The sequence below is a fragment of the Tubulanus polymorphus genome, chromosome 7, assembly GCF_964204645.1.
Source record: "Tubulanus polymorphus chromosome 7, tnTubPoly1.2, whole genome shotgun sequence".
NCBI lineage: Eukaryota > Metazoa > Nemertea > Palaeonemertea > Tubulaniformes > Tubulanidae > Tubulanus > Tubulanus polymorphus.
In genome coordinates this window covers 18,534,851-18,547,681 of record NC_134031.1, presented here as the reverse complement: position 1 = coordinate 18,547,681, position 12,831 = coordinate 18,534,851, and the positions used below count along the sequence as shown (strand labels likewise).

The 12,831-nt window shown below is 38.5% G+C and overlaps 1 protein-coding gene across 1 annotated transcript; it reads left to right on the top strand.

The window, feature by feature from the left end:
* Window positions 1-671: 671 nt before the first annotated feature.
* On the top strand, window positions 672-12,034 carry LOC141908032 (uncharacterized). Its single transcript, XM_074797810.1, has 4 exons — window positions 672-697; window positions 6,576-6,673; window positions 11,259-11,307; window positions 11,747-12,034. The coding sequence occupies exons 2-4, from the start codon at window positions 6,589-6,591 to the stop codon at window positions 11,946-11,948; spliced, it is 336 nt and encodes a 111-aa protein (XP_074653911.1). The 5' UTR covers window positions 672-697; window positions 6,576-6,588; the 3' UTR covers window positions 11,949-12,034.
* The last annotated feature ends 797 nt before the right edge of the window (window positions 12,035-12,831 follow it).

Sequence of the window (12,831 nt, the reverse complement as noted above, 5' to 3'; positions counted from 1 at the left end):
AATGCATTCCATCGATCACGAAATCACCAACAGAACGAAATAAAACATATATTTGATAAATCTACTTCAATCAATTGTAGTTAATGATTTTATTGAATCTAATCATTTCCCGATAACCTCTGACTGTGTGAAGTTTTACAATCGGATATTTCCTAAACGAACTGCAAGTTCCTCGACGAAAACACGGAGAGCTGACTTCAATCAACCATTAGGTTAAAACATTTTTTAGTTTATACAGTAACTACAGTTCATCTTGCGGCAATATAGTCTTTATGCTAACAGCGTGTGTAAAATGAGTATATGTATATAGTTAAATGTTCTGATTCGAGTTTGATATAAGTAAAATGTGATAGTTTGGTAAAACATGATAGTTTGGTAAAAGCATAGCTTGATATGGGTAAATTGTGGTAGTTTGGTGGTGGGTAAAAAGTCAGATTAAATATGATAGTTTGATATAGTTTATTGTTTATAGTTTATATGTGTAAATGTGATAGTTTGGTAAAGGTAAATTTGATAGTTTGGTATCGGTAAATGTGATAGTATGGTATGGGAAAAAAGCTAGGTAAAATATGATAGTTTGATGTGTGTAAATGTGATAGTATGATATTGGTAAGATAATGTGCATGTGTCCCTAGCTTTAGTTTTGGGTGTTTATCAACGATATCGTCGGATTTGACGCGTCGAATAAGATATTTCGGTGAGCATAATGTGCAGTTTTTGAAGAACTAACGAATATTTTGGATTCTGGGGACAATTTGATTTACCTTGATATTTTCATATACGACGCGAGTAGGGAAACTGAAGGTCATTTAAATTTACGAAAGAAAGAAGAAGTCGCGGACGTTTGTGAAATCTATATAACTTTCGATATAGTTTCAGTAATTAGTGAGCTGTAATTGAGAGTATTGTCTGGCAACTGCAATGGCTGTGGCTTTACTTAATCTTCAGAATCGCACATATCCCACTAATATCTACACAGCCATCGTAATTGCTGCAACTACGATAAACGGAATCTACCTTTGGTATTACCTCGTATTCGCTAGTCTTTGTTTTATTCTCGGATTCATCGGTAATCTGCTCATCGTGATAGTTATGCGGCAACGTAAACTATGGCGACGTTCTTTCAGTCGTATGTTCGTTCAACTAGCCGTCTGCGACACTTTAGTTCTGTTCATTTATTCGATGAAGTATTTAAACGTTATATCTTACGTTTTCTATGGAAGGTTACTGATCAAACCGCCGACTCGAATTCAATGTATATTTCTTGAGTATTTTGTAACAGTTGGTCTTTCGAGCAGTCCGTGGACGCTGGTCCTCGTAGCTACCGAGCGAATGTGTGTCGTTTGTTTTCCGTTTAGAGGTCCTCGTTTCTGGAGCCCGAATACAGCGTCTAAACTATGTTTCTCCGTAGTTTGCTTTGAAGCGTTGAGCTTTAGTTTTTTATTTGTAACCATTGATATAAGTGACAACGGTTGTATCATTAGAAATGTTCCCGAATTTACCAAACCCTTGCTATCGTCTATTCTTGTCTCTATAGGCCCGTTCACTTCGTTAACTGTCATGTCCACAATAACTTCTATCACTTTATTAAGAAAAAAAGGCAAATCGGAAACAACTCAAGCATCGAAATACTCGAACCAGGTAACCGTGTTGGTTCTGTTACTGTGCATATTCTTCATGGTTACAACATTCCCAACATTTATCCTCAGTCCTATTGTCTGGACAAATCCAGAATTGAAAAACATTTTCGCCATTTTCACCGACATCTTAATGATAAATTACTCGTTTAATCTCTACTTGTATCTGATGACGGGAAAAGAAATCAGAATCGAATTACAGAATTTGATCTTCGAGAAGAAACCGTCGTGAACGACGCTGTAGCTAAAATTTTAAATATCTTCATATCTTACAATCGAGCTTAACCGGAGGCAAGGCGGGTAGAGAGGGAAAGGGATTTCTAAGAATACATAATAATTACTTAAAACAGTCCGCAGCGGTGTCGGGTTAACTCGTCAAAATAAACAGCATATCCTTGGTAACCTCACACCTATGTACGCCTTCGAGAAACTAGCTAAGAGTCAATTTGAATTTCTGTTACTTCGAAAACAACTTAGTGGAATTACACACGCATTCGTTAATGAGAAAATAGAAATGCGATCAGATTTTAATGGTTACTAATTGTAATTATGATATATTCTTAAGTAATAAGTGCTAAAATCGCAGCCCCCGTGTGAACTGATCGCTTATAAATTGTGGTAGGGAGACTATTCAGATTCTGTTCGCTGAGTTAACGCTATCGACGAGATCGACAAAACTGAAACGGTCGCTGCAACATCTATCAATACAGGTACCTCAGAGGAAGCGGGCAGCATCACAGACATCGCAGCATCACTAACAACAACAACTTACTTTACCTCTCTGGAAATTCTAAGAGTTTTAACCTACTGGTAAGAGTGGCTCTTTTTTTCACTTTTTTCGGAATTAAGAAAGTTCACCATAGAAATGATTGTTTAATTCAAATTCTATTCATTTCGGTTTTCGCTCTTCTCTTTGAATGAAATATTCTATGATTTCTCATTTAGTTAAGTCAATGTTACGACCTTGTATTTAATCGTTCTTGTTTTTCGAATTAAATAAAACTCAGCGAAATTGAGTCCAGGGAATCGTGTCATTAGGACAGTGAAATATTTGTCCGCTTTTCTTAAGTAAGATTTAACTTGCATTTATTGATTAAGTAAGATGTAACTGTATGTACGGTAATGTTTCCTGTAATGAATATGTTTATAAGAAAAATATAAGCTGAATTGAAACTATTTTTTGTTGAGAAAAACAAATCATTTTAGATCTTAAATGAAATAGCGAACACAGGAAATTACGAGATTTCATTTTTTTCGATTTATTGTAGCTTGAACCACAACGTTTTCATATGTTGATTAGCAGGCATCATCAGGTGCAATGAACTTAATCAGCTTGTTAATCTTAAAGAGTCGTAGTTAATCACGAACCAAATCGGCGATGCTTCAGAAATCAATTCATGTATAAATCATTTGATTATTTTTGTTTCGAAGAGAATTGCGGCAGAGACTGTTATAAACATATGGAGAATAATTCATAACTATTTGTATTGACGATCGCCAGTATTCCGGGAAAGAAAGGCGGAATTGTTGCCTCGCCGATTCACAAGGAGTCCATTAGATTCTCCATTGATCTATCATATTATGTAATATTTATATCAGTTCGTGAAGTAAATATCGCTAAATAGGTTTTATTCATAGTTGATAGTTCAATTCTACTCCAGAGTCAATAAATTTGAAACACGCCATGATCGGTTGCTTCTATAATGAAAGAATTCTGAATATACTTTCTGTACCGCTAACAGTCTCACACAGTCTGTAATTAGGTGCACGGTCACATATCGCATGATATTCAAATGTTGCTTTCATCGAAACTGTGGAATTGAGTTCATTGGACTCTCTGTTGACTGTGTAAACAAAACGGTTTGACCGGGTGTTCAGAACGATGAAATTGTGTTCTGGTGTTTACGGACATCTATAATTGTCCTCTGGTAGATCTCTGAAATCCTTACAGAGACGGGTTGCAAATTATCAGATGTCGGACTTGTTATAAGTTTTTTCCTTCGGGGTGCTGACTGACTAATGCCGAACTCTGACAAAAAGAGAAGGAACTTTCAGCAAGAAATGCACGCTTATTTCTGTCATTACTGCGGGCAAGCCTGCCGTGTCTGACCGTTCACATTTAAAAGCGTCTAAACTGAACTGTGAACTGACCGTAAGCTCGTCATTAGCTGCACCAATTATTTTCACATCGCATAACTCTTTATAATTCTCCCTCATTGTCAACTATTGCAGTGGCGATTCAAAAACTAGAAAATAACCCCAAGTCAAATCATAGCTAGAATCATCATAATATTGGGCTCAACGGAGCCGGGTTAGTGTTAGATAGAACCATTAAAACTGTGGAAAACTGAATCTAGAGTAAGACCCGCAACTGTGGAACTGGGTTCAGAATAAGATTGAACCCACACAACTGTGGATCTAAGTCCAGAGTCAAATTGAAACCACACAACCATGGAACTGAATCCCGAGTCAGAGATTAAACTCGCGCAACTGTAGAACTGAGTCACTTTTCGCAAATACAATGAAACTGATATTTTACGGTTCTAAGATAATTGTGATTTGCCTGGGATTGAGATAACTGTGTCGAGTGAAACTTCACAATAACAGGTTTTCTGTATATCTGCGAATAATAAGCATCGGTTTCCTTCTTCGAGACGTCGCGCGAAAATACCGAAAATATTTTACCGCTCGTCGGAAACTGATTGTGCTATCGATGATGAATTGGTGGTTAGTTTGTCTTCGTCTCGTTCGTGACGCAGTCCGCACTTCCCCCGTCCCATTTACCGTTTCCGGTGGAAGTAAGTGCGCTGAATCACGTGATCTGGACCGTCGCAAGGTGTTGTTGTTGATTGTCTCGTATTGCACCTGTAACACTTCCACCGCCGTCTGATGAATTCGTCGTTGGACTTATTCGTTTTTTATGAGTCCATGTTTCGCCGTAGCCTTGTTCTCTAGAGATCCTATAGCCCCACTACGACTAGGTGATGTCATAATTGGCATTTTCAACCGCAACTAGACAACAACGAGATGACGTCATAAGGGTGATGTAATTTGGTAATAGAATAGCGTCTATAGAAATCTTGAAGCTTGTGTTATCTTAGGAGTGGTTGCGCCATATCGGTGGTCATACAAATTCTATTGACAACGGATTTTTTTGTGAACGTAAACATACCAAAAGAGATTTAAACAAGGACATAATTTCGGGCACCTTGCAAAAGGAATATCACGGTCGTCACGTGGTTTCCAATGATACCGATCGAATAAGAGCGTGTCGGGTTTTATTACATCCATCTCACTGACGACTGTCTTCATAATTACTCTCATAAATCCGATTGGCATTAGAAAACATGCGACGAAATTAAACGCACGCTTTGGACGAGGCAGCAGCGGCGTCGGCGTCGGTGTCATTTTTTGCGTAGGTTTTGAACTTTGCCCGCTCTCAGAAAACAGTAATTCGTGATTCTCAACTTCAGAATCAGTTCCTGATTAAAATTTACTTAATACGTATATTCTTTATGCTCTTTTGTGTAAATCGCCGTGATTTTCCAATTACGCATCACAGCGCCATATATGAAAATCAATTATTACAATTATCATTAGCATTATTATCATCATCATCATCATCTTTATCAGATTTCACGGTTCAAGAGTTGACGGAACGGATTTTGAATTACGATGTTTTTCTTGAATTAAACAACTCACATCAAAGAACTGATTTTGAGTCAAACTGTGGAGCTAGAATTTAATTGCAGTCCAATGTTCAAAATAGGGATGATATACGCCACGTAGGTGCTGCCGTTCAAGGATAGTTAAGATATTAATGTTTTTCATGTTTATTACCTTTTGAACTCGTGGTGGCAGAAATAGCTGAAACTCCGTGGGAAACTGTAAGGAAGGACACGATAATATTCGGATGCATTCGAGGTTTATGATGGAATGTTATATGAAACCACACTGGATAATGTCAAAACTGGTTCCATTTCAGACGTTTTAAAACTTTATGCACACAGGATATCGGGATGTTAGGAGGGGTACTCAGGAAAATGAATCCCTTTCTGGTGGTGAAATAAACTCTGTTAGATTAGTTTTGAGCGTTTTCAGTGTTTGTTTAGATTTGTTCGCGCGCAATTGAAACAAAGTATCTTTACAAAAATCATGTTTCATCGATTCACGATTTACGATTTACAATTCTCGACTCATCGTCAATCCCGATCCATGAACATTTAGCGTATGAGAAAACGCATCATGAAGATGAATCGTTTGCGAAATAAAATCGTGCAAGAGTTGAGAGTCAGTTGGTGGAGATTGATCAATCATTTTCAAAATCTAAACGTGTTTTGAGCAGACTAATTGGGACACGACGGAGACTTCTACAGTTTCTGTGAATCAGCAGCAGTTGTAATTGTAGCATTTGACTGAAAACATTTGACTCTTGACCCCGTTCCGCAGTTGTTTGGTGATCACAGTTTCGACTCGGATTCACATCCACATTTGTTTAGGGCCAGTTTCTACTCTGGACCCAGTTCCACAGTTGCGTGGCTTTCATTTGACTCTGGATCCTGTTGCACAGTTGCGTGGGTTTCATTTGACTCAGGATCCTGTTGCACAGTTGCGTGGGTTTCATTTGACCGTGGATCCTGTTCCACAGTTGCGTGGGTTTCATTTGACAGTGGACCCAGTTCCGCGGCCGTGTTGATTCAATTAGACTCTAGATCTCAGTTCCGCTGTTAAAACGTATACGACATCGTGCTCTAATGCGACCAACATGAAGTCAAAACGGGTATACAAAGGACATTAAGTTTTCGATTATATTTTTTCGTCCAATTGTTCCATCTCTCAGTCGATGACGACTGAATCATCTCAAGGAACCGGCTAATGCATTATATTTGTACCGAAAATAAATTCCCCTGTTATGCATATCTTTTTTTTCATTTTCAGAGCAGAAATAATCATGTCGACATCATCCACAATTGTTGTCTTCTCCGGCCTTGTGCTTTGTTACATTTGCTGTGCTGTTGCTCTGCCAGCATTGAAAGGTTAGTTGAAATATTATGCAACACGGAATTCAACACCAGGAAATTCGAAGAATTGAACTATTGAAAAAAAAAAAACGTTTACTCATCCAATGGAACTGGGTCCTGAATCTTGATTCGGTATTCGATCTACTCTTTCCAATTTATAAGCTACCGAGTATAACAGAGTCTACTACATTTTTTCGAATATTAGCTATTCAATATCACATTATTTTGTAAAAAAGCTATCGTATCAGGCAACTTCTGACCGAGATATTTTATTCAAACAGCTAGAATGGGTGGGGCACCTATCGCCGATCGCTGGTTTTTCTTCATGTTTATATTACCATCTGTACCGTAAACAGATCGATAAAGGATGGTTGGTCGGTTAAATATAAAACCATCAGACGTTTCTACTACAAAAGAGACATTTTACTAGTTAATTACCCGAGTCTTTTGTTCCCGTATTGAACACGGCCCCAAACGTTGCTCATTTCGATCAATACCAGATTCTGTGCCAACATCTACGCCTCTCATACTATTGTACTTCATATTGGCTGAGAGCTGCCAGTATGGAACTCTCGTCATCAGATAATGATAACGTAGAATAGAGGCACTGCAACTGAAAGTACTAGGGTAATCAAAAACTTTGTTTTCGGCGCGAGAGTTTGCGACGCTCACTTCGCTGTGAACTCGTAGTTCGCCAGTTATGACCAGCAAGTGGCGCCCTCTCCCTTCGACGACGGTTAAGTAGTTAGCGGGAATGGCTTTATGTTTGACGTCGCAGGTCTAAGTCATGTTGGGGTGATTCTGGGATTTGTTATAGTGTTTGGACAGGGCACAGGGACCCCATCTATAATGTGGGATAGGGTCATCGTATTTCAAAGTGTCTCAAAGGATATCACTAAAATATGCTACGGTCCGTCATGGACGTTTGCACGACGGAGGGCCGGTGTTTACATAACAAACCTAGAATTTTGTCCCGAATAGGATAATGCCAATTATTTCATTGCGAATATAACGAAATGAAATTATGAATGAATTGCTTAACTTATTTCATCGAATTAATGATGGTATAAATATTTGCATATTATACAATATTTGATACAATATTCTATAAATTTTGATAAAACGAATGACTCCTGCAAATCAATGGCTGTACAATTTGTGGCCGAGACCCCTAATAATTAAATCCGTAATGCAGGTCATCTCAAAGATGACGGAATTATTGTTCCTTAAGTTTCGTGACTTCGACGCCAACTCAACTGAACACGACGTGTTAAACCGAGACTGGGTTTGTGAGCAAGACGCACGCGAATATCAGTGGTAGTTTCTGAAGAATAGCTGATGAATTTAATTATCCACCGCACGATTGCAGAATAACAAACCAATTCTAACTCTACTACTATACATGCGATAAACACGGGGAAATGTAAACGGAGTTTCATTATTGATTCATGAACGAATATGAATTTTGACAAAACAAAAATGACCTTAGTCAACTGAACCGTCCTTGGCGGGATTCTAATCCGATAGCGTCGCCCCCTGGGTAGTGATGGTTCATGCTTAACTTGTAACATATGAATATACTTTGATGCGTGATGACATAAAAAAAAAACTCTGGTAGGAACACGGAACCCATCCTCGCTTACCAGGGTTTGATTGCTCGGTCAAATAGTCATTTTCTAGTAATTTTTATTTAGATTCAAAGCCTCCGACATAAAACATTAGGCGATTTGTGTCACTTGACAAACTCAGAGCGATCTCGAGAGTTCTAGCATATATAGTTCAAATGACCAGTCGCAGAATTCGAAAACTTATGGAACGATTCTAATCGAAACCGAGAAGTGTCCGAATGCACACTACTGACCCCTAGTGGAACCTCGCTTGGCACATGTGGAATCCTCGATTGCCACAGTCGAACGTGGAGTTCTAATTCTGTTGGAAGTGTGTTGGATCAGACTGAATGTCGCAACTTGTTAGAATGCCGTGTCGTTTCTTTTATCGTTAATTCTATCAAACGACTCCCTTTGTCTTCTAATGGAAATCTTGACCCGGGGCGCGCTAGCTCCGAAAGCCCTTAGTTCAGCCGTCAGTCGACTGAGCTAGGAACTCTAAACCTCGCGTTCTGACGGCAAACGCTATCGGATTCGTACACTGAAGTACCAGATCCTTATGTCACAGTTTTTCCTAAATTACGAGCCTAGATTTTATTATAATACTCGAAGAAAATTGCAGTGACGTTAAAACCCTTTAAATTTGCAGAAGTAGAACTTGAAAGATGCGGTGGCAATTGCGGGGTATCAGAATTTTCCTTAAGCTTCGAAGAACGGATCAAGATTCTTGTCAATTATCTTGCGTTACTGGCGTCGACTCCAGAAATAGTTTCTCGAAGACGTAACGACTTCGGACTAATTTTTTCTGTGGATCTTTGTTTCCCGTAACAGAAAGCTTAAGATTTAGATATGAAAAGAATTAGGATCTCTCCCGAATTCGTAGAAAACTTAAAATCATTTTTGAATCTTTGAACTATACGTGGTGTTACATTGTATATCAACCTGCAACTGTGGACCTGGATCCAGAATGTTTATTTCATGATTAGATTTTGATGGAGTTTTACCTAAACCCGTAATGATGAAAAATAGAGTTTGTTTGCTTCGATGGTTGTCACATTCGATTTAAATAGCGTTTCATTCTACTATTTGAAAGGAAAAGCGTTCAGTTTCAAATTAATTTACATAACAATCCATCATAACCTGGTCGAAATAAACGCTCTAACCACATTCAATTCGACCCGATGCATGTAACTGGCTACAGAAAGCAACATTTTACGTTAGTCATTTCATTCTTATGGTCATTTCGAGCCTAGTTGTTGTTTAGACTAAATTACGGACCCAGGAACCGAACTATGGGCTTTTTTCCCATCAGATTCTTTGATCTTAAAATGGGGATTGACCCTGTTATTTATTTGGTTGGTAAATTTCGTTTGAATTTTTTGATTGAGTGTCCCTTACAAACCCACCACACCTGCCGGGAGCGAAACTTGAAACTTGATTTTGAAATCGGAAATCGAAGTACAGCTATTTAGTTGTCTGATCGTCGGTCAGGTTTACATATTTTTTTGTTTTAATCGAAGTACATAATTGGGAATTTCGGTTCCGGTTCATTCAAACAATCTTCCAACCAGTCTGAACGGGTAAGCGACTGATTGGGGTTTTTTGGCTGCCTTATTTAATACATCGAAATTTTGGAAGTAAATATATTACATGGTTGAAGATCATTTTATCCATTTTTATAACTTTTTTATCGTTTTCTACGTGTAAATAGTCCGATAGTTTAATGTAGTTTTTTCTCGGGTAGATGTTGATGTAGAAGTCCTCTAAAAACAATGGGTTTAGATCTAAAGGCGCGATGTAAAACAAACCACCTCCGAGAATATCAATGTTCCCTGCCGCCATCTTGTTTTATTTATCCTTTAAACTATAAAGAAATCCCGAGCTTCAAGATTAGAACTTGTAGCCTTTAAAGCCTCGAACGTAATTGCGGTTCAAAGTCGTTCTCAGTCACGGTGTTAATCGTGTCGAGATTTCTGAAAATTACGACCACGTTGTTGTCGCGTTTTTGATCCAGTTCGATGTGAAAAATAAAACGGCGAAGCCCGAAGCGAAATAGAATTTCTTGTTTTCAAGATCACACTCAACTTGGTGACGTTTTTACGGTGTTCTAATTCAATCCCACGTATCGAGTTACTTCATGACGAACTTGCAGTAAAATTGAATGAACTCAACCTGTAAATGAATGGAACGCAATTTCTTGGTTCTTTGAAAGCTTCAATCACATATAACAACGAACCCCTTTTTATCACTTTGGCGTGCTGGAGAACCTTAAGGTTCAGCTGGAAAGAACCCATAGCTTCTTTTTATGAACCCCCGAAAAACAACGATAAGTTCACTGTATGCACTTTTAGCGAAGGGAAATTGTATGCGATCTTGTGAAAGAAAGGTATACGACTCAGATGTACAAATGTGTGTGAGTGTTTGAGGGATTGTTTGTCGAATAAAGTGACGCTTAATGTATTTGCTCTGTTTGCCGACCACGGATTGTTAAACGATTAACCGGAAGCAAGATTATTCCTCGATTTCCACTTAACCAAATGAATATTTGCCTCCATTAACTACGGGGTCACGTGACACACTCTCTGTACGTCATTCCTGTAAATTATAATTTTTTTCAGACTTTTATCATTACACCAACTAGCGCATTCAGGATTTACGTCTAAAAGTGGTCTTAAGTATTCAAACCTGTTCTTAAGTTGTTAGATTGATAACTTATCCAGAATTAAGCTCAGACTGTTAAGTTGTAAGCTTAAATAGCTGACTGGCCTTAAGTTATTTGATTGGCCATAGAACCAAAATAAGTTTAGACTGGTCTTAAGTTGTTAGATTTAGAACTAAGATGATGATCGGCTTTAGAAAACGGCTTTGGAGTTCATTCGTATTTCATGTGTGTTATGACCATGGCTCATTTCGCTTCCGAAGTTTTTGACAGCGAATTGGTGTCACTTCATTTGCTTCGATTATAAGTTTGTGTATTGTATTATGTTTTATAGGTTCGTACGACCCCGGCGAAGACGGATCAAGGGAATTCATCCAGAATAGGTAAGACACACAAATTCCATTTTCAAAATAAGACGGCAAAAGCTTTCAGACAAAGTGCCATCAAAACTCCAACAAAAGTCCTGGCCACTAAACATAAAGCTGGCTGGGCTGGAAACGTGGCTTGCCTAGAACCTGGTACCTCCAGCTTGTCAGTCAAGCGTCTCAACCTTTGCACTGGAATGAGTCCTAAAGAATAAGTTTTGACTGGCCAGTGCGGTGACCATTAGGGATAGTAACCAATCAGGCGTGGTGACATCATATACTGGACCCGGTTCCACAGTTCTGAGTCAAATCTTATCAGTGCAATTGGGTCCTGGTCATATAGATATGTTTGAATAGTGTATCAATTTTTGTGATAATAAGACCTAAAGAATTACCACCCACTCGACTCCTTGGCTCCTATATGTCTATAAAACTGGCCCTTGAATTTTATTTTCAGGCTACGCCGTGATTTCTGGGGTAACGGTTGGTTCGAATCCCCGAATTACGACCGATGCGCCAAATCTTGTCTGCGATCGTCCGACTGTTGTCAGGGTTACTACTGTTCGATACAGTACTGGTCAAAATACTATACAGGAGTGAAGGGCCACATCGGAAAATGCAAGCAGTTCCGCACTGGATACTGGTCAAACGGATTCTAATAGACTTTACCATCTATATATAATCAATTTCGCCTTCGTCAAATGCTGATTTTAACATCGGAAGATATAGTTTTCTATTTAGATGTCGTGTAAATTGTCGAAAGAACATCAGAAAAAAATACAGCGTTTGATAAATATTGAAAAAGTGATGTTTTTCAATCGTTAAATTCATCGTCAGATTTGGTGGCGCAATGATTCATTGAGTATAAATAGGTCAAACACGTTATAGTTTATTTGGCAACGACTGAGAATCCAGTTCCACAGTTGTCAGTTAAGATTTTACATATTGAAAATGAAAAATTTTTACTCAGAACTGGATCCTGGAGACTATTCATAAAACAACGACTAATAAGGGGATTTACAAACTTCGAGGGTCTGTTATGATCATATATCTATTACTATGTTTGCTGACCAATATGGCGTAGTCAAATCGAAACAGGACGAGGATGTAAGAAACCTCTACTGGGCGGATTCGTGGAGTTATGGTTTCACAGATTGCGGTCGCGTGCAATTCGATACAAATCACCGAACACAAATAAACAGCACATACGACTACACAATTTCTCCAATTTGCACCGAAATGTCAATAACGATATAATAAAATCACCTATGATTATCGTTCTATCGACGATCTATTATCGTATCATATTCACGCGCGTCCTCTCTGTGTGTGCAATAATGTTTTACGAACGAGAATCATATCATCAGGGACCCAATTTCATAGATTCCTGTCAAGATCGACTCAAGCGAAGAAGTTAATTCGCTTTCAAAATATGACCTTAGATTTCAACGGAAAACTGTTAAACTGGGGCCAGTTGCACAGTCATGGCTAAGACCGCTTTAACACTTAAGTCACGACTGTGCAACCGGGCCTTGGTTTTTT

What these genes read in the sequence shown, in the direction of transcription:
- LOC141908032 (XM_074797810.1), top strand. Translation starts at nt 6,589, where the DNA reads ATGTCGACATCATCCACAATTGTTGTCTTCTCCGGCCTTGTGCTTTGT. An exon ending in TGCTCTGCCAGCATTGAAAG is followed by an intron (nt 6,674 to 11,258) that starts GTTAGTTGAAAT and finishes TATGTTTTATAG; the next exon opens with GTTCGTACGACCCCGGCGAA. An exon ending in AGGGAATTCATCCAGAATAG is followed by an intron (nt 11,308 to 11,746) that starts GTAAGACACACA and finishes TTTTATTTTCAG; the next exon opens with GCTACGCCGTGATTTCTGGG.